This window comes from Anoplopoma fimbria, chromosome 20, assembly GCF_027596085.1.
Source record: "Anoplopoma fimbria isolate UVic2021 breed Golden Eagle Sablefish chromosome 20, Afim_UVic_2022, whole genome shotgun sequence".
Classification (NCBI taxonomy): domain Eukaryota; kingdom Metazoa; phylum Chordata; class Actinopteri; order Perciformes; family Anoplopomatidae; genus Anoplopoma; species Anoplopoma fimbria.
In genome coordinates this window covers 6,577,817-6,602,924 of record NC_072468.1, presented here as the reverse complement: position 1 = coordinate 6,602,924, position 25,108 = coordinate 6,577,817, and the positions used below count along the sequence as shown (strand labels likewise).

At 39.4% G+C, this 25,108-nt stretch overlaps 2 protein-coding genes across 2 annotated transcripts; one reads left to right on the top strand and one right to left on the bottom strand.

The window, feature by feature from the left end:
- Positions 1-6,770: 6,770 nt before the first annotated feature.
- On the bottom strand, positions 6,771-12,663 carry LOC129109841 (B-cell receptor CD22-like). The gene is made up of 8 exons (XM_054621982.1): positions 12,427-12,663; positions 11,728-11,870; positions 11,361-11,446; positions 11,055-11,260; positions 10,030-10,293; positions 9,603-9,905; positions 8,751-8,853; positions 6,771-8,501 (listed from the first exon to the last, which is right to left on the bottom strand). Exons 1-8 carry the CDS (start codon positions 12,482-12,484, stop codon positions 8,438-8,440), a joined length of 1,227 nt encoding a protein of 408 aa, XP_054477957.1. The 5' UTR covers positions 12,485-12,663; the 3' UTR covers positions 6,771-8,437.
- Positions 12,664-12,997: 334 nt separating this feature from the next.
- Positions 12,998-24,746, top strand: hpn (hepsin). The gene is made up of 14 exons (XM_054621082.1): positions 12,998-13,278; positions 13,373-13,409; positions 14,299-14,502; positions 20,098-20,205; positions 20,400-20,441; positions 20,879-21,008; positions 21,092-21,211; positions 21,413-21,453; positions 21,714-21,879; positions 21,972-22,162; positions 23,353-23,448; positions 23,739-23,881; positions 24,115-24,279; positions 24,656-24,746. Exons 3-14 carry the CDS (start codon positions 14,466-14,468, stop codon positions 24,698-24,700), a joined length of 1,284 nt encoding a protein of 427 aa, XP_054477057.1. The 5' UTR covers positions 12,998-13,278; positions 13,373-13,409; positions 14,299-14,465; the 3' UTR covers positions 24,701-24,746.
- Positions 24,747-25,108: the final 362 nt, after the last annotated feature.

The following is a 25,108-nucleotide window of genomic DNA, read 5'->3' as shown; positions in this document are numbered from 1 at the left end:
GGCATCTGATCAGGATGCCTCCTGGACGCCTCCCTTTAGAGGTTTTCCAGGCACGTCCAACTGGTAAGAGGCCCCGGGGTAGACCCAGAACACGCTGGAGAGATTATATATCTCGTCTGGCCTGGGAACGCCTCGGGGTTCCCCAGGAGGAGCTGGAAAGTGTTGCTGGGGAGAAGGACGTCTGGAGGACCCTCCTTAGCTTGCTGCCCCCGCGACCCGGCCCCGGATAAGCGGAAGGAGATGGATGGATGGACAATTTATAAAAACATATTAGAAGTGCCAACTACCAGACAACAACGCGTGATAACCAGTTGAATGCTGCTGTGTGTATTGTAGCTTTCCCTCTCCTGAAACGTTCAGACATCTAGGATTGTACAGAGTCAGAACAGAGACAGAATCTTCTTAACTGTCATAAAATGATACACGTGTTTTTATTTTGATATCATGCAGCTTTAATTTGGTCATGGGCCACACACTTCCCTCCATGCAAAGGCAATAACTGTGTAACCACAAAAGCATCAGGACAATTTACTTATAAAATGCCAATATATACAAACATCTATAACATCTAACTTCACTGACTTAATCCCAAATAAAGACATTTCTTCATTAGAGCTTTTATTAAATAATATGACAAATAAAAGTGCAAAAGTTTCTGATGAGAAAAGGAAAAGTTGTTTTAGTGTTTGGTATTTAAAATCAGTTCTATTAGAGGGGAAAATGTCTCTCTAAAGTGTAACAACAACTAATCTGCTTATAATCTGTGCAGTGAGTGCTTCTCTGAAGTGGACAAACAGTGAAAGTGTAACTGACTAAACTGGTATAACAAGCACAGCTGGGACCCCACTAGTAAGTATTTTACCTTCTACAGTTTGTTGTAATACAGCTGTGAAACAGATGTGGATGCACCAAGCACTACTATTCTATTCTTCATTTAAACGGTGCCTGTCTGCAGACAATCACTTGCTCAGCAATTTCATAATTTACATTGTTACCTTTTTATTACATATACCATTAACTATAAAACATTTAAACAATTGCAAATTAACAATCCTTTATCACATACAGTCTGACTGCTGCTCTCTAAACACACATAACCACAACAACACATTTGACGTATAATATAGAATATATCAAGTAATGGCAGTAAATATTGATGTATGATCCTGCACCAAGTGGGAAAAGATATCTGGTATAAGCTTTTTTTTGGTATTTTGTTTGAAGTGCTCATGCTGTATTATTCACTGTTAGGATGTTAATAATGTGTGCAAGGTCTAGTTATTGATTGCAGAACAAGGAAGTGAAGATGTCCCGGATGGATCCAACCTCAACAGACATCATCACCTCCAGACCTGGGTTATATACATCTTAGTTTTCACTTAGATTGGTCAAAATATATTTTTATACATTTTTTCCATTCTCTGTTTGTACAGAGCAACATCAAGCAAGGTCTCTCCTTTTACTCCTTTGTTACTATTATTGTCATATCATCTTGCGTGTCTTTTCCTCCTGAAAGCACAAACAGATCACCGATTACTTTACTCAATTTTCAATTTCGGGTCAATGCGTTCACCAGTGAACTGAGGCAGCATACTTACTGAAGCACTTCTGGAGGGTCTCAGATCTCTGCAGCATGGTATACGACAAACCAAACACCAACAGTATGCCAAAGAAGCCCCCAATGGTACAACCAATGAGAGTGGCATAGCTGGTGCCGTTATCTAGGAGTGAGGACAACAGGACAGAGTGAGGGAGGGGAATTTACCACAGATGTCAGCATAACTACTTGTGATTTAAAATTACAGGTGTACCACAGCATGTAGAATTAAAGTTAAATAAATTATTGAAATATGTTTTTATGCAGATGCTGATAAAATATAGATGTTAAATTGACACAGACGCGTCTCACCATAAACGTGTAGGACGGCAGCAGGTGCATTAGGATTCTTTGCCTGCTGACATACGACTCTCGTGCCGTTGTCGGAGAACGAAGTTCCCTTGAGGGTCCACACAGCCAATGACTCTCCATTTTTCATATCACAACTTCCATCGAGAGCCTGAGGAGAGAGACAGGGAAAGTAATGAGGAGGTGTTCCAATGAGAAATAAAAATAAATTGAAAAGAATATAAACATGATGTGACCCGGGAAATGCTCTTACATGCAAGAAATGTTGAACAATTATAATATATTTTCAATTCTTACAATGAGTTAGAAATCAAAGCAACTTTAATTTCAAGTCAGAGAGACTAGCTGCTCTGAGATATTTTGTATACTTCCTCAGCTTTGTGACTGTGTGACAACAAGATAGTGTTAATGAGGGGAAGAGGAGAAGAAGATGAGGATGAAGTGAGGACTTAGAGTAAACACAGAATAGGACGGAGACAACCTTACCTGGGGGATATCTTCCACGTGGCCCGAGGGGCATGTGAGGGTGTAGTTTGCGTGACTCCTGTAGAAGGTGAATGTGAAGTTTGGAAAAGCTTTCGGCACGCCACAGCGAAACACTGCCGGTTCTCCAACAGCCACTGTGACGTCAGCTGGGTGTGTGATATAACTGAGAGCTGTAGGGTCTGCTGCTGAAGTGGTGGTGGTGGTGTTTTGGGCTGAAGCCATGATAAAGTGTGGAGGATGTGTGTGTCATAGTGGGGGTGAGAGAGATAAGGACGAAGAAGCAAAATGTGGAATTTTTTTTATAAAATCACAGACATCACAGACATTTAAAGGCATTTTTTTTTAATCTGGTTTAAATCACTTCACATTTTCAAATTTAAAAACCCAATCACATCAGGAAGCAGTAAAATACAATTTGTTTAGACCACTATGGATCTTTTTTTCAGGCAGTTTGTTGTGGACAAAAATGTAGGAAACCAGTTAAGGAGCCAAACACAGACTTTATATAAATACACAGTGCAACAGTGATCAAACAGATCAGACATCATGGAGTCTGATCTTGAACAAAATACTGTGCACATTAGTACTCAGATAATTGTTGAGTTGAGTTGTTGTTATATGCAAGAACAAATATACACCCATCCACCCTTGTTGTGTTTGTTAAAAGGAACTGAATGCTACATTAAGCAAAAGCCCTCCAATGCCTTCATAAACATTTTAATATTCTAATGAATTTCTTGGAAGAGTGGAAAGATTTGTGATACAAAAATCCTCATGTCACTTCAATTTCTTTCTTACAGACTGCAAAACATTAACCAGGGTCAAAATAGTGTCTATGCATGATGTCAGTTTAACTTTTTGACTTTGAAGTCCTGGACTTGGTTAGTTACCTGAGGAGGGTGAGGTGATTTGGAGCAGAGCCAGCAGCTGCAAGCAAATATGAGCAACCTTCCTGTTCTTCGTCCTCGCCCCTTTCCCCCTGTCCTCCATGATTTTCTCTGACCAGTCTTTCTTATTCCATAGGTTAATCTGCAAACATCTGAACAATGTAACTTTACATATCCATCAACCATAGAATAACACAATACGTGTGCAGTAAAAGTACAAGACTCATTGTGTTTTCCTTCAGATTAAATGTGATTTTAATGAATGTGAAAGTTGATGTTGACGACTGAAGGCAGTTCAGTTTTTTTTACGCTATAATGATTTTGGATACACATTTAATGTGAAAAGGCTGCCAGACTTTTAGAACCCATCAAAATGATTTGAGAAATAACTGTTATCACCTATAGAAATGTTTTATTTCAATCCATCAATTGAGTGTATTTGGCCGGAGCAGCGTATACGTCATACACAGATCTGATTAAACATTTATTTAGTAATTCTGAAAATCTTTCTCCACTTGTAATAAGCTTCTGATTTCAGGCCTCTGTTTTATGAAAAAGTAAGGTTGTCTTTTATTGAAAGACAAAACAAAAATGTTTCACGTTTCAAAGCAACCATTTTAACATTTCTATTTCATTCACTGAGCTTAAGTCATACAAAGCTGTTTTCAATTTTTTTACATTTCTAAATCAGTATTCTGTCACCCATAATCTTTTTTCCCCCTAAAATATGGGCTTTTGCCAAATCAAGTAAAATGGCAAAAAGTATCTTGTAAATGTTAAGAAAGACTGAGATTTTTGACACTAACCGATAAAGAGAACTGGAAATTCCACAGAAGGTCTGCAGGCAGCTTCCTTATTTGAAGAATATGACGCAGCTCCTTTAAAAATAAATGTTGTTGGAATGAATGTCTCAGAAAACAACTTATCTAAACTGTCTGACATATATCTACTGCCTCAATAAACAGTGAATAGACCGACTCTCTCTACACCTCCCTCAGTCTCACTCCATCCTCACGCTCAAACCAGGTGTGAAGTTAAGACCAACAACAAAAATGTGGACATTTTCCTGATTTACAAGATGGATTTCTGCGAATGAGTAACAAACAGGTTGAGCAGGCCTGGCCTGAGCCAATAATAGCTGCTGGAAGAAACGTCAGTGATTACCTTGCAAAGCTTTACTGCTTCCCTGTTTACGCTCTCTCTCACTCTCTCACTCTCTCTCTCTCTCTCTCTCTCTCTCTCACTCTCTCTCACTCACTCACTCACTCACACACACACACACACACACACACACACACACACACACACACACACACACACACACACACACACACACACACACACACACACACACACACACACACACACATATATATGAACTTGAAATACTCAGGTAACAATTTTACTTTCAAATAGTCTGAAGGACAAGCAGGTCGACTTGCCGCTGGCACAGAAGAGATTGCATAACTTTTCAACACGTACTTGCTTTGAACGCCCTGTGCCAATTACAGTATTTATAGCTGGGTTGTTCATTGTTAGACATTGAGAAGCTGGATTCTATAAAGTTGAAAGAGAATGATCATATTTACTCTCTACTTTTCGCTTAATAAGACTATAGTGAACCAACACTCTCTGTGTAGCTGAACTAAGGCACACCGGTGCTCTGAGCTACATGATACCATCAGCATGTAACATGTTCACATTGTCAATGCTAATATGCCGATGTTTAGCAGGTACACCATCTTAGTTGCACAGCTAACTTGCAATTTACACACAGTACAGCGAATGTTGATGTCAATTAGTTTTGCAGGTATTTGCAGGATGGATGAAAAGTCAGGGGCTTCCAGTATTCTTTAGAAGTGATCCTCCCGGGCCCCTTGAATATCTGTAGCAAATGCATCCAACAGCTGTCTGGAGACATTTTTCTGCAAACCACAATAGTAGATGAGAGATGAACACAGGAGATCACCAACTTTATCAGACTACATTGAATAGGAATCATGAATGTCTGGACAAACTTTTGTGCCAGTCCAACCAGCAGATGTCTGTTTCAATGTATATCTGAAAACTATGACCTGTTGTCACAGTTCTGCTTCCATACTCCCCTGCTCATCAGCTCACTCCGTTCACCTGTCAGCCACTCCCTGCTCACTCAGTATTTAAACTCCTGTCTCACACCCACTCACTGCCAGATTGTTCTCCGCGTCATGCAAGACTTTCCAGCACTCACCCTTGGACTGATCCCGTTACCGACCTCGATTGTTTTGGATTCTTCTGCCTCGTCTCTGCCCCAGTAAACACCTCAGCCTTCTGTCCCCGACCACGAGAGTAGCCTCTGCTCCTCCTGGTGTCTGTCTGCCTGTTCCTGTGACTGATTGGCGTTTTCCCGGCTGGACTTCTCTGTGTGAGTCTGCTCATGCCCGGTTTCCTTCCGTTTGTTCAATCCTGAATTAAAGTTTATACCAACTAGTCCTTGTGTCAGGCATACTGCTATTAGGTCCTAAGTACACTCGTGACACCTGTGTGTGGGGCGAGAGGGAAAGTCAGTGATTCCTCCTCTGGGGATCATGACTATCAGTACACATTTTCATGGCAATCCATCCATAAGTTTAACATATTTTAGACTGGACCATAAACTGACTTTGCCAAAATACTAAATAACTGTAGGAAACTACCTGACTGAGATGTAATAAGCATTAAAAAACCATTGAGTTTGAGACAAGGGAACTGAACTTGGACTCATTCCTTCAACATTCTGTTTATGTTTTGGCTTCAAATAGTTGGGATAATCTGTGAATGTTTTCTTTTGAACTTGTAAAAATTCCATCCTCTAATTTAATGTCTAAACGGCACAGTGGTTTTGTTTTTGGTACAGATCCCCCGTTGAATGTATCTGTTGAGATGAGTTATTCCGGTGACCTGACAATGGGCAGCAGTGTGAATCTGACCTGCAGCAGTGCTGCTAACCCCCCAGCAGACAACTACACCTGGTACAGGAGTACTGGTTCTAGTTTCAGCTCTCTGCTCCGGGTGGGATCAGGACAAGTGCTGTCTCTCCCCTCTGTGGAGGCATCCCACACTGGACTCTACCTCTGCCAGGCCAGGAACCAACTGGGGGAAAACAACTCAAAACTGCTTGTAAAACATATTGTAGAAAATACAGTGAAGTGCAATATAAACAACTATTTTCTCTGAAAAAAACATTTTTTTTACGATATTTTTGTTGAACATTTATGACTATATTTAAAATCTGAGATGCCATTAGTTTAATGTTTCACACTTTTTTTCTATTTCTTCTAACAGTTAACCGTGTCTCTTTGTTGGTATTGGAGTCATAATTTTCCTGTTGCTTCCACTAGTTATTATTTGGGCATGGTAAGTGAAGTTAAACACAACACTTGATTCTGTACCTGACCTTTCATACTGTGACTGCATGAAAAGAAGAGTTCAATTGTACGCACTTTTTTTATTCAATTTTTAAAGGAGGCTGAGACGTAATTGATTATGAAAACGTCTAATGCCTAAATGGGCCAAAAGAACAGGGCTACACAGTAGGACATGTATAAAGACTTCCTCTGCCTGAGCCTGACGACATTTCATTACACCAGATACATGACTTGGTACGAGAATGTCTGAGGTTTGTATCTGCTTTGAGGTCAACCATAAAACAGCTGGAGTCACGAGTTCAGCAGCCGGCATGAAACCTCTCATCATCTCATGACTCCTGTCTTTCTCACGACATGTGAGAACACAACATCACCAAGCAACTACAATTCGTTTTTATTATTAAATACTCAGAACCTTGAAAATATGACTAAATTAATAATATGTCATCATGAAGGTGTTGTGGCTCCACTAATGGTAATGTACAACAGACTGTATCCAGAATCATTGTGGTCAAATCTGGATCTGCTGCCACCTTGAGTTTAAAATACTCATGTACATTATGTTCGGGTAAACTCTTCAATACACTTAATACATCCAATTTAGAACTAATATTAGGTCACAAACATTGTAGATTAAAACAGCTTTGAAATTGGAAACTCAGTATTTATGATGGAATCAGTGGCACTACAATATGTAGATCCTCTATTTCTTATCAAATCGTCAAATAAATGTTAAAAATATACAGTAAATGCACCTGACAAACAGCTCTCCAACTGATGTGTACATACGCTATGTGAACCTGTCTCTTTAAATATTTGGGGAATTAATCACTTCCTTTTTTACTTTTAGTATGTGCGCACAACAATACTCGGCTCACTTTAATATGATAAATCAGACATAAGTAACATTCTAAAAATAGACTAATGAGGAGTTGATGTTCAAGTATGTTTTGTAAATGGATGTCAGAGTCACTGTCCTCCTGGTTTTTATCCTCAGGCTCTGGTCAGTATCTGTTATAGCCTTATCACACTGAAGAGTTTACTCAAAACCACACAGACGAGGCCTCGTCCTAAAAGCAAACAGCTTCTAATTGGATCATTATGACTGTGTTTTCCGTCATCATCTTCATACTCATCATCACCAACAGGCTTCCAGCAACAGCTGTTTCTTGACTTTGCCTATATAGAGCTGGGTGCACTCATCTGTGGTCGTCATATGTGATGAACCGTGGTGGATGTATTCAAAATCACATCTGTTCCTGCAACAGATCAACTGACTAGAACACAAAGTAGGAGGATTTTGATAAAAACAGGGGATTTTCATTCTTGTATCTCTGATATAATCATTTTCTTTTTCATGAAGATCGCTTGGTTAAATCCTGACAGCAGCATCTAGTTGATCCCAAAGCAAAATCACACTTAAACAAATGGAACAGATGATCAGACATCCAACAGAATAAAGATATTCCGAGTATTTGCTTTAGTTCTGTCGGTTTTATATGAACCATAATACATTAAAGTCATAAGTGTTCATCCTGGTTGAGCTCAGTTCATGGAAATCCAGGAATTATGGGTTTCAGGATTGTGTCAAGCTTTCTTGATCTTTCGGTTGTGTACTTGGCAAAATGAGGTGTGATAAAAACACTCAAGACTACTGAGGGTTTTGAGGAAACATTCTAACTTTCCTGAGTTACTTTAATGAAATAAACAGATCTCTTCTGGTGGTTGTAGGGTGTTTGTACTTTCTTTTGTACTTTGTGCTAAATGAGTCCTTAAGGTGCTGAAGCAGTTGTCTCAGTGAGGACATACGACTGTTGTCTGGATGACTTCTGTCTCCTGAAAGGACAGACAAAGAATTGATCAAAAAACACTGACATTTACATTATTACGTTATTTTGATCCTGATACAATTTACTTAAAAAAATATTTATTAACACTGAAGATGTTTGGCTAATATTCAGACTATAGTGTAGGAATCACATCAACCTTTTAATGACACATTTTAGTCACATCTTATTATTGAAATAGTTAAACTAAATAAAGACATATAATACTGATCAGCTGTAAGAGAAGCAAATAACTCACCTTGCCAAGAGGAAGGCCACTATGGCTATAATAGCTAGCAGAACAGCGATGGTCACTCCGATAACTATCAGTCTGCCTCCTGAAGATTTAGACGGGGTAATCGCTGTAGTGGACAGAGAAGGAATTAGAGCCAGAACAAACAATCATAGGCAGCAGTCTTTAATACAATGTGCATGTGAATATATGGACGTTGAACATAGAGTATGTACAATGTTGTGGTATTTCATAGTGCTAGGCTTCATGACAGCAGAGCTAGTGTTTGTTCTTGTAGTGGATTAACGGTAAAATATTGAAACTAAATACTGACTGTACTAAGTCATATCCTTTTTCTGTTGCATCTCAAAGATAGAGAAGAGATAAATAGGTTGTCAAATGTAAAAATAATGTTGGCCCCACAGGTGGCAGAATGGGTCAGCCATTAATTACAGGATTGGTAGCTCGATTTCCTACGGTCCACATATCAAAATCGTTTTGAGCAAGACAATGAATCCCAAATATCTCCCCATTCATAGTGTAGTTACTACTTTCTTCTTTGTATTACATAAAATCACACAAAACAGTTTGGATTATAAATATTCACCCCATAGATTTGTAATATCGTAGTGGCCAATGGATAAATAGTTGTAATTTGTTATGGGTAAGGTTCAGATTTATTGTCAAAGGTGAGAGTATTCAAAATGCCCACTACAATATTTGTGAATCAATCTCTCACCTCTGTCATGTAAGCACTGCCTGGTTTGTTTTTTGCCAGGTGGTACTCTGGGACTATTTTCTGCAGGATTAAGGAGCAAACATGGTTGCCACTTAAAACAGCAAAACTCTGATTGAATAAAAGGTTCGTCATCGACCTACCTTTGGAACAGGGGAGTGTGACGTCCTCAGTCTGTGATCCGTGTCTGTTGCGTGCTTCACAGCAGTGCTGCCCATACTGCTCAGAGGTGATGTTGGCACTGCTGAGTGTCGGGCCTCGTCCTGTGGGTTTAGCTGAGGTTTGCCTTGCTTGATGAGAGCTTTTGTCTGCTGTAGGGTGACATGCTGCACCCTGGTACCAGGAGTATGTGCGGACAGGCGGGTTAGCGTCACTGCTGCAGGTCAGAGTTGCAGGAAGCCCGACCCGTTTCTGAGAGACTGAGACCACTGTGTTTCGAGGAGCATCTAGACAGGAAGGAGATGAAAGGTCAGTTACTTAAATATTCCGTCAGAAGCATATTCCTTAACTTATGTTATTGTTACGCACAGCAACAGACAGAATGACTAAATCAGGATTAACTTTACTTACACTCTACGTCAATGTCAAGCTTTGTTGAGTTCTGCACTTTATCTCCAGTAAGTATCTGACAGGAGTAGCTGCCAGAGTCATCAGATGTGACCTCACTGATGCTCCACAGCTGTCCGACATGTTTCGGGCTGGTGCTTGTGCTCTTGTACCATCTGAAGGAGGCCTGTGGACTGGCCGCAAGGCTGCAGCAGGCCAGACGTAAGGTCTCGCCCTCTGTGATGTCACTGGAGGGACTTGCAGACACTGCGACAGCACTGAAGGAGTCTGGAGAAAACAAGGGTTAGGAAAGAGGACAGGTTCTGACATTTCTCAATTATTTCTTAAGATTATCTTTGTGGTGCAACAACACCACCATTTCCCAACACCCCTCAACTTGCACGGCCAAAATGAGACTGCTTTTCAACAGGCGCTAATAACTTACATTGCTCTAAATCTCCTGTTTTTAAAAAGTTCAGCAAAGACTAGTTTTGTCTTTACATGTTTGGCTGTGAGCAATGACTCGGTTAGAAAAATGTATTTATATGCAGTCAATGGTCAATTTCAGTTCTACTTCTCATAATTAGCACAAAGTGTCGAACAGAGTTGCATAAGGGAAGTGGAACAAGGTAGTTACTGTCAGGCAGACAGGCAGTGAGACAGTGTGCTAGTGAGACACAAAGAAGTACACAACAGTCACAACATTTTGAAACTGCCAGTTTTTTCTTTCTGATTTTGAATGTGAGCTATAGATGAAAATCTAAAAACGATTCATAAACATCTGCTCCCTTATTTGCATTTTAAATAATAAATTGGGGTAAACACCCTGTTGGCCAAAATTAGAATGATGCATTTGATGTGATGATGTCACTATTTTAAATCTTGCTTTATGTTTCTATTTTTCTGAAATACTTTGGAAACTCCACGAATTGTGAGCTATTTATTGATGATTGTGGTGCTAATGCTTTTTTGAAGAGGATGATGATAATTATGATTGTGGTGGTGATCGTCATGTTAATTATGGTCAGTTGCAAAAAAAATATTCCCACCTGCCACCAGTAGCTGTATACCGCTCTGCTCTGGCATCTTCTGCGTAGGGTGGCTGGTGATGAGGTAAAACACGTATGCTCCACTGTCTGACGGTCTCACATCAGAGATCCTTAGAGAGCAGTTTTTTGTCCCTGGTTGTCCCAGGTACTCCACCCTGTTCGTGAAGGATGGGTCTGGGGAGATACCATCACTGTGGTAGACGTATCTGAGACGGACACACAGACTTAGATACTTACTTTGTTCGTCTTAACCCTGTGCTATGAGTGATCTGCCTAAATTAATCGCAGTTGTTTTTCTAACAATACCTTGAGGCTATGCAGCGACTGTCTTCGAGACACCACATCTCAGACCAAACTTTGTACTGTTGTCCTTCTTCTCCTCCTCCTCCACCCTAATAGAGACACATTGACACATTTGCTAAAAAAAAAGAAAATAAATATATTTTGTACTAAAGTATTGCAAATTAGCTGATGTTTATGCTTATGTTACCCTGGCTCTAGATGTTCAAATCACTAATTGCAATCATAAAATAGTTTAAGCAGTTATCCTAAATCAACCCCCTGTAGCTGCACATTTGTTTCTGATTTGAAACCTCGCAGAGAAAGTCTTCTTGTTGAAGACACACTGTAGGATGTATTGCAACGGCTAACAATGGCTTCTTTATTGAACTACCTGAGTAGAGAGCCGTCTCTCTTTCTTGTTTTCATTAGAATGTTGGGGGTAGTCATAGGAACAAGGAAGAACCACAGAGGAACCAATCACAGCACAGATAGGACCGGAGGGGAGATTAACTGACCAATCACCTGCAAGAATACCTGAGGGAAAGAGGATATGTGGTAAAATATATCTCAACCACAAAGTTACATTACAGCGGTGTCAAATGAAAACATTAGTCAGTTTATTTGACAGATTAATGAAAAAAGAACATATTTTACATAATTTCAGTATTTAATGACATTATCCACAGACGGATCATCTTATAACGGTTGCTATAATGTGCAACATTGTAATTCTGAATGATTATAAAAACTTAGACCGAAATAAGAATGATACTGTTCAGAGGGACTTGGTCTCTACTGATTTGATTTCTTTTTTTGTGCAATGTAAGAAAGCAACAACAATAGATACATTCATGTAGTTCTGGTTGTAGCCTACTTGTTGATCAAGAATTGCCAAGATTTTTTTGGCAACTGAAACATTACACTCGGCGGAGGTGTTGCACAAATACCACTTAAATAATCCTCCAATCCGTTGTGACAACACATCATATTTAAATGTCACATTAATGTCACTGAGAATGACCTGTGTATCGCAACAATTTCAGTTAATTCTGCTAAATGGTGTCACCATAGATGTTGCAGAGCGGCTTACCTTTCAAGAAGAGTGTGACCAGCAGCCAGCAGTAGCACTGCGCCTCTCTTCCTCCCATCTTCTTCTCTTCCTGCTGTGGCTGATGCTTGTCTTGTTGTGATCTCCTGACCTTCCTCCCTCAGTCACCTACTCTCTTCCTTTTTGGCTTCCCTTCTTCTTCACACCTTCCTCTGTGACTCTCTCTGCCAATCTTCCCTCCTCTAATCTTTCATCAATCAGTTATGTGCCTGCTTCTCTTCTTCCAGAGCTACGACTTATTGGTTAGATTGTCAAACTTCCCTTTTATTTTCTCTGCCAACGAGAAACTGTGATGGTGACTTGGCTTTCATGTCAATAAAGGGAACCGTGTAGATAAATGTGTGTTGACATGTCCAGTTGTAACAATAGAGACATGAAGCTTTACTTATATTAGTTGAGAGTAATCTCAGAACAGCTGATATCCTTAAATCAGTCATCAACCTACTAAGTCCCTGTTAAGTTGTGTTGTATGACTTTGTAGGACAGTGTGTTCACCTGCAGCAGGTCTGAGAGGTTTGTCCACTCAGAAACGTCCAGCTGACGTCACTGGTGCCCCTCTCGCCTGCGCAGCAGAGCGCTCACAGGACGACCACTCAAAACGAAAAAGTTGGGATACACTTTCACTAACTTTGTGTCAATTAGTCCATTAGTCTTCCAAATGTTTCTCTCTTTTCTATTAGAAGCGGGCGTCGGTGGATTTGGCTGATACAAACGGTCGCCAAAACCTTTTTTTTTTTTTCTTCTTCTTCTTTCTTTCTTTGAGGTCAGTAACCTGTGAAGAAAGCAAAAGGGATTTACTGCACACTGGGATTTATCTGTGCTGGCGTTTGATCGGTAAATGACACTATTGTCGCCTGTTTTTGAGGCAGAATAGTTTTTTTTTGTTTTTCTATTTTTCAGAGATAAAAAAAATATATTTTGTCACTAGCGAAGGCCAGTACTTCACCTGCTGCAAGATATTACAGGTGAGTCACTTTTTGTTTCAGCCCTGAAAATAAGCTAATAGCTAACTTAGGTGTCTGACTCTGGTAATAACAACGTTGATTGCTTAAATTATAACCTTGCTGTAGAATATATATACTACTAGCAACTAACAGTTAGTAGCTATCTTAAATTAAACACGTTTTCAGTCAAATAAAGTAGCCAGTTTGTTTGGTCTTAATTATGTCAACACTGCAGTTTATTGTGCTGAACCTTTTAAATGTCCTTTGGTCTGTTTAACCACTTTAACCATGTCAGAGAACTAAATACTTCTGCAGTCTAGAGTGATACAAATATCGTTTATTTTTTCTCATTATAAACAGTTTTGCCTGTAAAATGTTGTTATTGGCGATAACACTTTTCCATAACTTTCTATTGTCACATTTTAGCTTTAGTTAACATATAATAATGCCTCCCAGTGGTCTCATATCCCCTTTTTAACTTTTGGTTAATATTGACAAAAGGCATTTATAAAAAGAAGATTTTTCACATGGAATGAAGACACAGTAAAGTAAAGTCTCACATCATACATTTATGTTTTTATTGTCAGTTTTTTATCTTAGAAATGGTTGTTACTTAGTAGTGTGTGTGTGTTTGTGTGAGAGAATTAATAAGTGAAAAAAATTGCTCTGAAACAAACCTGTGATGTAACCTGCCTGTACTTTGGAGCATATCGACTAAAATGGTAAGTAATATAAAAGTGTAGTGCATATGTGTAGTAGTATTATGAATTAGTATGTTAAAACTAGTTTGTCCCTTCACTTTATATAATATAGGTTATTCGAATATATTTAACTCAGTCTAACTGGCTATCTTTTTGATAAATGTTTATTTAAAGGGTTACCTAAAATATGTTGTTTGTTTGTCACTTAGGACCCTCAGTATTATATTACCAGGCAAACGTGACTGAAAAGGCCTTAGACCACCTGCCCTCAGGAGTCAAGGAGAGAAGGAAGGAAGGAAGGAAGGAAGAAAGGAGGGAACGAAGGACGGAGACAGATCGTTGTCTATTGCTGCCCTCTGCTTCCTATTGTATACAGATGTATGCTGAGAAAGTTGTGACAGAGGGGAAGATGGGTGAGTGCACATAATACATACACTGTTGGTCATGCCATCATTCACACACACACCTACACACACAGATGCATGCACAGCATAAAATGCTTTGCTGGTCATGCTGAAGCGCATGCTGCCTGTTTTCTGTATTTGGGACCAGACATCAGTCTACTTCACAGTTAACCATTAACTGGTTTGTTCAAAGCTGACTGGCTGTCTCTCTGATGTTCACTGGGTTTATTTTTGAAGTTTTTCTTTGAGTTAAAATTTAGATTTATTAATATATATTTTTATATCTGATACGATTTCTAAAATTCACAACTCAAATATAAATGTGTTTTGTTGATAACTGGGGCCAGAAATAACCACAGTCCTTTGCTTCAAATTACACTGAATTGTAGCACATTATATTTACAGTAATAACAAATCGCTCCCAGCAGTTATAAACATACAACTCACTGCAGCTCTAAATGAAGCTCTCCTACCTGATCCCATCAATCACATTCCCATCACCATCTGTGAAGCACACATTTTAAAGTAAACCAGTGACTTCACATCTGTCCTGTTACGTGGCACGAGCCGTAATGCAGTGTGTTGTTGTTGAAGTTTTGGTCAGATATGCAGCTTTATGGCTCCTAATGAGTTTACTGCTAACTTTATGATGCTTTTACGGATGTACAAATAAGATTACTTGCTATATTTTACTGCTGCTAGAAAGCGCTTCTGTCAGTGTGAGCTCCGAAACCTGTTATACAAAAGCACACCTACCTTACATCGAAGAGACAAATCAAGTGCCAGTAAAATTAAGCCAGTAGTAGTGACAACATCTCCAAATCTTCTGCTGTTCTCGTCACTAGGTCTTCTTGTTGGGCTGTAACTTACTTTCTGTGTCTTTACATGGTCAGGTTTGGATTTGTAGTTTCTGTCGCTCGACTGAAGGGAGCCCACCCAGATGCAATGATTCAGCCTCTGTCTTTGGTGTGTTTAATTACAGGAATAACAAGGTCTAGCCAAGGAGTGGCACACATGGTGTGGCTTATTTTGTGTGAGTCTGCGCTTAGATTAGGTGGGACATGATCTATTTTCATAAACAAGCAGTGTTTACCTTAAACATGACATACAGTGAGTTTACATGTGCGAACAAGTACAAAAACACAAATACGCATGTGTATAGTAATCAGACTAGCACTTACTGCGCAGTAAGATTGTGTTTATTTTTACTTTCCTGTCATGACAACCACTACAAATATAGGTCAGAGATTCTGTTGTGTGTGTGTGCGTGTGCGTGTGCACGTGCGTGTGTGTGTGTGAGGTTTTCTTCTGCTTCTGTGTTGTTATATTTGCTTCATACTGCTCTAACCACACCTAGGTTCACTTAAGTCTACTCAGGAAGGGAATATTCTTCAATATTAATTTTGAAAAACCTCTTGAATCCCTGTCCTTATTGAAATTGGAGTGAATGTATGTTGAATTAAGCTCAGCCCAGTTTTTGATGGACCAGATACATTACAAACTGTAATGCTCTGGAAAAAAATGAAGTTGAGCTCCGGAGAGTTCTCCACAGAGAAAACAGACTTTTACCTTGTAGTCATGACTTCTGTTACTTTGCACAGCAGCTTGATTTGTGCGGTCGCAAATATTGCAGGAAAAAACATCATTACAGGCTTCAATTAATGCATTTGTGTTTATGCATTAATGCAATTTCAGATTAATTACATCATAGAATACATTTCGGCTGATTAGGAAGATAAAAACACACTTTTTTCGTAATACTGAATGTGTGTCATGAGCCACATATCTCACCTGGTACACAGCTGCGTCTTTTCACCCAACAGTGTAGTGCTACAGTGGAAGGGTGTGGTGCGAGCAAAGTTAAGGGTGTCCCTCCCAACATCCGTGTGAATGAGTAATAACACAGGGAATCTTTTCCATCCTGCGGCTTCTGGCTGGTCATGTGACTCATGGATGAGGATAGAAATAAGAACCCAAAATAAAGATTTATGTATGTATGGTATGTTTGTGTGGATGGGTCACATACAGTAAGTGATGATTCATTCTTACCTCTCGTGCCAGCTTTATTTATCACAGTGGCAACAAACCATAGCAACAAACTTACCAGTCACGCGGTTTGGAAGACCTAAACATTCTCTGCTTTGTGAAATCTTTTACCTGTTTTGTTGTTTTTTTGTTGTGCATACATTAAGTTCAAGTAAGTATATTGTTTACAATTCTGAAAAAAGTACAAGATATATTTAACGGTAACATGACACAGTGTCTTCAAGAAACTTTTCTTAGTAGATCACATCTTTTGATCAAGTTTTCCAGTTGCTGTTTATTTTCTAAATTAATAGGCTGTAACTTAACAGGAATAGACATGTGACTCGTCAGAAGTGTTGGAAATGATATGCAAACGTCACACATAAGAAGTTATTTGTAGAATTGTGGATAGAGTTTATGTTGATATCCCATTTACAATACAAACCAGCACACACAGCTTATAGTAGGTGATATTATATCTGTTTTCAATTAACTTTACCATAACACACTCGCTGTGGAGAACTCTGTTAAAATATTTGAACATAATGCAAAAAGTTCTACTGTATTCGCATAATTATAATAAAAGATATGCAACATACCTATGGTGGGTACTACTACCATTTTTACTACTGCAGGGTACTCGTCAGCCCATAATACCGCAGTGATTTCAGGTAGTTTCCTGACTCATAATACACACTTAAAGACACACATACACTCAGGAGACGGTGGTCTTAGGTAGAAGTGGACACAATAGAGTGTTTGTTCTGTCCTTCAGTTTGATTTGGAAGAGCACTGTGTTGTGGAAGAAGAGATCAGGAAGGAGAGGTGTGCTGGGAGTTGAGGTGTGTGGAGTATTTCCTGGAAAACACAATCTGAATGAACAAACAGGAGCCTTGAATTTCCCTCTGAAAATATGTCCAGTGGCATTCATCGGATACTCTTTATGTTCACTGCTTTTTGTTTCTTAAATTTAACATTATTCTACCTTGGTTTTCCTCATTCCTCTCTGACCTCTGGGTCCCCATTGTTAATCAGAATTTCAAAACCCAATGAACAATAATACCATTATTATGCTGTATGGAATTTTGGAGAGGAAGCCTCAGGATGAGAAGGGTCGGGGCAGAGGACAGGTACAGAGGGAGAGGAGGAGCAGACGGGAGGCACAAAGAGGGCAGGAGAAGAAGGAGAGCGATGGGCACAGAGAGAGGTGAGGAAAGAAGGGACATTTTAGGGAAATGAAGTCAAGGAGTAGATAGGGTTGGCCAGGGAGAAGCTGTAGTGTTGAGGGAGGGAGCATATGTGAGGAGATAGCTTAGAAGGGGGTTAAGGTCACTGGATTAGTAGGTCTACATCGCTAAGTGGTTCTGTAAAACACAGGTTCCTTGGCATTCCTTTAGTTGTTCACTGGTCCTTTAATGTCTAAAGAAGAAATAAAAAAATGCTTCCTCACTAACTAATGTGGGTACTATCCTAAAAAATTGTGCAGCATCTCAAAACATCTCTGAACATTGACATTTGATAGGAGTAACTTTACAATTCCATCAAAACATTTAAATGGACTTGTTTTAATTTTTGGTCCTTCTGTCATCAAATGAAAAAGATAGAGATGTGAGAGAGAAGGGAAATGTTGGAAGGAGACAGTGGCAGGAAGGAAACCAGGCATGTAGAATGTTTACTTTGATTCGATAGGAAACACTCATGTTCTTACAGTATCGTCAGTTGTTTCCTGACACATTGATGGAAACTATAACTATTACAGTCCTGTGTTCGAAGCAATGTAATGAACAGAAAATCCACTCATGTACACAACACCTACCTTTTTCCTGCTTTTTTTCGAACAAGTAGTAATCGACACAGGCTTGAATAATATATTAAAGTACTTTACTAAGGGTTATATTTGCCCCCTAGCATGGACTCCTTGTTTTTTCCTTCAGCTATAACTAAAGACAAACAGACAAACGTATTTACAAAATTTAATAGAAAGGACAGATACTTGAGACTACTTTAGCTTTAGGTTCCCGGGTTCAATTTGTCACTTAACATCAAACATTTTAGAGGCTTTCTACACAGGTGTAAATAACACGATTAATGATGTCTGAACTCCATTCAGCTGCTTCAGTATTGTGCATGCTAGCTCACTGTCACACTGTCATGACTTACAGCGCTACTTGAATATGATGTAGCCATCGTTAATGTCATTAGTTACACCTGTGCTTTTCCAAGTCCAAATTTCTGCAGTGAAAAAGGTAAATTCTTTGGTAAGTTTAGTTCCTCCTGTCTTTAAATCAAAATATTCATCAGGATAGGCTGGTTTTAATGTGTCGGTGTCAAGAGGTGTAACCTGGCCTCCTGCTTTTGTCTGCACTGTTGCTTTAACTTTGATGATGATGATGATGATGATAATGATGATGATGATAACAACCTTTTACATAAGCCCGGGCTTATGTAAAAGGTTGTTACCGGTAAAGGAAATGAGCTGAGCTGCGTTTAATGATAAGGGATGTGCATGGCAGGCTGACAGTTCACATAAAGAGAGGATTTTACTGTGATAAGGGTCCTAGGAAGCCATGACAGTTAGCCATCATACACTGTCCCAGGATCCTGGAACTGACACACCAGAATGGATTTATTCATGTTAATATTCAAACATGTGTTGTCCAATCTGTTACATGTCTGCAATAAAAAAAATGTGTATAAACTCTTAGTTGTGTGTCAAGTTGACAAACTTGACACACAACTAAGAGAGGATAAGAGGGGCAGAAAGGGACACACTGAGAACACACTTATTGTACATGCACACGGGACAAACATGGCACTATATCCTAGTTTAAAAGTTTGTTCTTGCTTTGTGGAGAAATGCTAGACTTTAGACTATTGATCTAATCGTGTCGTTTGTTCTTTCCAGTCTTTGCCAGGAAATGTGCAGCATACCCCTTCACATTGGGACAGCGAGCTGATACTGGTCATTTTGCTGATGTTTGTTGTAGGGCGGCTTAAGCATAAAAAAAAGCCCAAATTAATTACAAGCAACTAGCCTCAACTTTTGCCATGTATTCATTTGTCATACGTATATTTGTCAACAACAACACAGATCACTTTAGTTCATCGTTATATTAGTCATTCTTTTGATTTCATCACCCAAGTCTTCTTCAACCACCAGTGTTTGTTGGTTTTGTATGTGACGTGAAATCTTGAGTGCTGCTGTGTGTGTGCTTAATATAGCATGTGTGCATTCATTGTTGTGTCTCTCTGTATATATAAACGTGTCATAATTAGTGTAGAGCTGCAACGATTAATCTTATTAGTTGTAAACTATTAATTTCAACAACGGTTTTCGATTTATAAGAATAAAGTAAAAATTGTCTGATTTTAGCTTCTCAAATGTGAATATTTTCTGGTTTCTTTAATTCTCTATGACAGTAAACTCAATATCTTTGAGTTGTGGACAAAACAAGACATTTGAGGACATTATCTTTGGCTTTGTAACACTGATCAACATTTTTCACCATTAATAAAATAATCGACAAATAAGTGTATGGTCACTCATTTCTATGTGTGTGTGGTTCTGTGTGTCTGCAGGGAACAGGGGAATCTCTCTGACCTGTGTGTTGACCCCCTGCCGTGTGATTGGGGTGTGTGTGACATTGATGACCTTAGGAGCCATTGGAGCAGCTGTCTGGGCCGTAGGTCAGGCCGCATGCTTTCACACATACACATAGTGACACACATTTTTGTCAAACATATGATGACCATAATTATCTGTTGTTTACAAAAATGATGATCAGTCTGTCAGTATTTGCCATCATGTTTTGAATTGACTCAGCATATAGCAGGGTCCTGGGACAGCATATAACTGCGTTTTTTTTATTACCATTCTGTAGTGACGTATTGCACAATGGATGAAGACACAGGGTTGTATGATGGTGAGTACGAGGATTTCTGATAAGAAGCTGTCTGTCTGTAGCAGAAACAAAACAGAAACTTAACTCCAGTTAGAACACATATCTGATGATTTCTACAGCTTATGTATTTTGATAAACTTCCAGGTTTAGATTTTTTTTTTTTTAAATGTGTATTATCAAATAAAATAACAAATGTAAACCATTTTTTAGAAATAATAAGAACAGTCTCAATTCAGAGATTTAATGGACAAACAAGCAAGAGAAAGTTATGTTTTTGCTCTCTTCTATGTCTCATGTTGCTTAGTAGAAGCAGAACATGAGCAGACAACTATCTCTGGTCTCATAAAAATGACACATGATCATCACAGTGAGAAAAGAAAAAAGAAATATAAAGAAAGCAGGAGTGTGTGCTTTTGTACCAAGTTTGTTTAAAAAGTAACCTGTGTTATTCCCTGCAGTCCAGGTAAATTCTGCTGACCAACGTCTCAGAGTCTTTGACTCCGCCGAAAGGAGGTGGCGTCAGGTGTGTTCCTCCTCAGCCAATGACCTGCTAGCTAGCATCAGCTGTGAAGAAGTGGGCTTCATTAGGTGAGATATTTTTAACAAGTATATCTCCATGTTTTCATGCAGCATAGTGCAACAGACGACTGAAGTTTGTGCATCTGTTTCAGTGTGGTGAACAACTCCGTCACGTCAGTGCCAGAGGCCAGTGGAGATGGCGGGGAGTTCTTCTGTGTGAGACAGCAAGAGCTCAGCTATGGCAAGAAAATCAAAGACTCATTGTTCCCATGGTAACAAACACCTGTCTGTTTGATCCGGCACCTGTCTCACAGCAGGCTGACCTTCTACCACACTGTCCTCTCTGTTGGTCTCGCTGCCTTTTCTTTCACCTGTCGACTCGGTTGACAAAGAGAAAGCTGAACAGTTACTTAGTTTACATGTTTACTTTTTCTCTGTCAGGCTGTTGCTAACTCTGTCTGTCTTTGTTTCAGTGACTGTGAGAGCAGGGAGGTTCTCACACTGCTATGTCAAGGTAAGATGTGAGTTCAGGTCTGCACTCTACATCCACATCTTTCACAATATGCTGGGCTTGTCATCCTGCAATACACCTTGATATAAGTGATTTTTACTGTCTGATGTTTTATTATGCCTGTCTGTCATTGTTCTGTCCTTCTTTCTGCATATTTCACGCTCACTTACTTTGCTTTTTTTGTCCTGTCTATGATTAAATGTTTAATTATCTCGCCTACAGTTTACCCAGATGGTAATCGCTCTCCTCTCTCTCCTGATCAGACTGTGGCAGGCGTAGTTTTGCAGCAGACCGTATAGTTGGCGGCGTGGATGCCAGGCAGGGCAGCTGGCCCTGGCAGGTCAGATTGGAGTACGATGGAGTTCATCAGTGTGGAGGAACCATCATCTCAAACCGCTGGATTGTCTCCGCAGCACACTGCTTCAGAGAGTCAGTAATCCAGCCTGATTTTATACAGGAATTATATATATTTTTAAAGCACACTGTGGACAATCATTTTTTTACTTTTTATTTCATGTTAGGCGATATCGCTCTGTTAATCGCTGGCGTGTGATGCTCGGCTCCATCTATAGTAAACCAGTCAATGCCAACGTGGTGGAGGTAAACACCATTGTTTACCACAGCAGCTACCTGCCCTTTGTCGATGCTAGCATTGATGACAACAGCAGGGACATCGCTGTCCTCGCCCTCACCCAGCCCCTCACCTTCAGTGGTAGGCCACACAGGATCATACACAACTATTCATGAGACACACTCATCGACACATACCTGAATATTTGATTGCATGATGACAACAATTAGAGGAAGAATGACAAAGACCTGGGGAGAACCAGATAGACACAGAGAGTCATTATAGTCATTGGCCTGCTTTATTTCTCCTGTTTCCCGGATTGGAGTCAGCAGGACAAAAGTTATTTTGTTTAACATAGTTATATCGACACAGAGCAGTAAGCACCGGTTCCTCCTGTGTCTGAAGCTTTCTTTGTAATCCCAGGACTCCCCTAGTTAAATATCCACACATTGATAGGGAGAAAGGTACAGTACACGCTTACAAGACTCATCTTTCTGTGTGTGTGTGTGTGTGTGTGTGTGTGTGTGTGTGTGATTTGCACTGGCATTAAAGGTCTGAGAGAGACAGAGGCTAGCTTTTTTTTTAAGGGTATGTCACAGCTCTGCACAAAAGTCCAGCAACTAAGTTTGAACTTAAGTCAACATACTTAATGGGTTTTGTGGAAATTACAAATATCCCAATGCAAATATAATATATCACCATTATCTGTACTAACAAAGAAGAGAAAACTAAATGATGAAGACCCATTCTGAGATATGGACTTGGATTACAGGACCAGGTCAGGGGCTCAAGTTTATGAAATGTAGCTGAAACTTTATTTAAGGCCAAATTGGAAAAAAAATGTGGCTGTTCACACCAGTTTTTTGACAATTCTCATTGATGTTGATTAATAACACGACCTACCTTGAAGATGAAGAAAACTTAAAGTAGAAACTGTTGAAGCAATGTAAAGTAGGTCACCTCTGACATCTAGTGTTAGGCGTTCATAACTACAACCACAACATGTCAATTAAAAGATACTCTACAGTCCACTGTTTCTGTGCTGTTGATATACTAAAAACATGTGGCTTAAAGCTTTAGGAAAAAGAGATATGACATAACTTAATTTGGAATTGAGAACAAGACAGAAGCTGACCTAAAAAGTAGAGTAAACACAACAGATCTATAGTTTCAGATAATTTATATAGTAAGAATGATGGTATTTACAGTTCATGACTGTAGTCCACCACTTCTTGTCTACATGTCCTGATGTTTGGATGACTGCGTGTGTATTTGATGGTGAAGCATTATTACATGTGTTTACTTACATCTTAATACATGTTTTTGTGTAGAATACATCCAGCCTATTTGCCTGCCAGTGTACGGTCAGAGACTGGTAGATGGACAGATGGGAACAGTAACAGGCTGGGGAAATGTAGATTACTATGGTAAGTCATCTGCATTTTGCTGCAGCTCTACTGTTATACACTGCAGAACATTTGGTGTTGGATGACATTATTTGCTACTATTGTATCAATATGCTCAACATGTGCTATCATAACAAACAGCACCAGTGTACGCATTGATCTACATAGATACATAGAAAGGTGAGAGTAGAGCAATAAAGTTGTGATATTTAGAACTTTTACAAGGACCCATAGCGTTTATATTTCTTTTTAGATAGAAACTCCTCCATAGTACTGTTGTTTTTTAAATGTTTTTACTTTCTCACTTGCAGGTATTCAAGCAGATGTTCTCCAGGAAGCGAACATCCCCATCATCAGTGACGCCGTCTGCAACGCTCCTGACTACTATGACAATCAGATCACCACCAGTATGTTCTGCGCTGGTTATGAGAAAGGAGGCACTGATGCCTGTCAGGTCAGAGTGTGACTCTGCTTTCGGGTTTTTAATTGGGGAGCTGCATGCTTTGATATGTCCTAATCTTTTGGTCTGCTTTTTGTTTAATATAATGCTTGTTTTTGACTCTGATCTCTGAAAGTTTGCGTGTGCCCAATGCGTATTACTGTTTTTTTGATTATCTTACTTACTTGAACCTCTGTCAATGCTCTGTTTTACTGTGTGTGAAGTGATATAATCGTCTTTGGATTCAGGGAGATAGCGGCGGTCCTTTTGTGGCAGAAGACTGCCTGTCTAAGACCAGGCGGTATCGTCTGCTGGGGGTGGTGAGCTGGGGAATAGGCTGTGCCATGGCCAAGAAACCTGGCGTCTACACCAGAATTTCAAGATTTCTGCCCTGGATATCTACAGCCATGAGGGTGAGTGCCAGGACTCTTATTTTATGTTTTCATTGTAACACTGTTTGTATTGAGTACAAGTTACAGATAGCTGAGCCTCCATGTGAAACGACTTCCACTAACTACAATAACAACACAGTAACTTGCATTCAGGTTATCTATAAATCACATACCAAGCTAGGTTTTATTCAAACACACTCAAAACATGTCATCCTGAATTCAAATTTAGTAAACAAAATGTCTTAATGAAGTGTTGTGCCACCACGATCTACACACACGTTTATGTTACATGCATGCTTCAAGATTGGTGTTGATGTTTTAGTCATATACATCTATATTTCTTCTCGTGACATAACAGATGTGTTAAACAGTTTCTGCTCTCATTTCTCCTCTCCAGAACTATCACAACTCACCGGGGCTTCACAAAATGGCCCGGACATGAGATTCCTGCTCCCACGTTTCCACTTTTTCTACTCTTGGATGACAATATTAAAAGACCTGGAAGATGTCAACAGGCTGCACTTGGACAGAGGAATGAAAGTCTGTCAAGGTTCCAGATTTTCCTTCTTACCTAAAGCTTTTTTATATTAAGGATTTAACTTCTCTTTCTGAATCTTCCCACTTTGTTAAATGTCCACCAAGACCATACTCCTTAATAGATACCCAGTATCGAAAATACACTGACAGAGCTTTTAAAGAAACATTATGTTTTAAACAAATCAGCAAAGAGTTATTGAAGTTAACTGACATTGGTATCATGAAGTAAACTATTGATAAAAGTGCAAAAGAGAAATAATATTAGATTCACTATACTGGATTTAAGATGCAAGTTTTGTCAAATATAATGATA

Excerpts from the sequence above, each read along its gene's own strand:
- LOC129109841 (XM_054621982.1), bottom strand. The coding sequence starts at position 12,484 with ATGGGAGGAAGAGAGGCGCAGTGCTACTGCTGGCTGCTGGTCACACTC. Across the intron at positions 11,261-11,360 it reads AGTCGCTGCATAGCCTCAAG|ATACGTCTACCACAGTGATG; the intron begins GTATTGTTAGAA and ends TGTCCGTCTCAG. Across the intron at positions 9,906-10,029 it reads GCTTGACATTGACGTAGAGT|ATGCTCCTCGAAACACAGTG; the intron begins GTAAGTAAAGTT and ends CTTCCTGTCTAG.
- hpn (XM_054621082.1), top strand. The coding sequence starts at position 14,466 with ATGTATGCTGAGAAAGTTGTGACAGAGGGGAAGATGG. Across the intron at positions 22,163-23,352 it reads CCAGCCCCTCACCTTCAGTG|AATACATCCAGCCTATTTGC; the intron begins GTAGGCCACACA and ends GTTTTTGTGTAG. Across the intron at positions 23,882-24,114 it reads GAGGCACTGATGCCTGTCAG|GGAGATAGCGGCGGTCCTTT; the intron begins GTCAGAGTGTGA and ends CTTTGGATTCAG.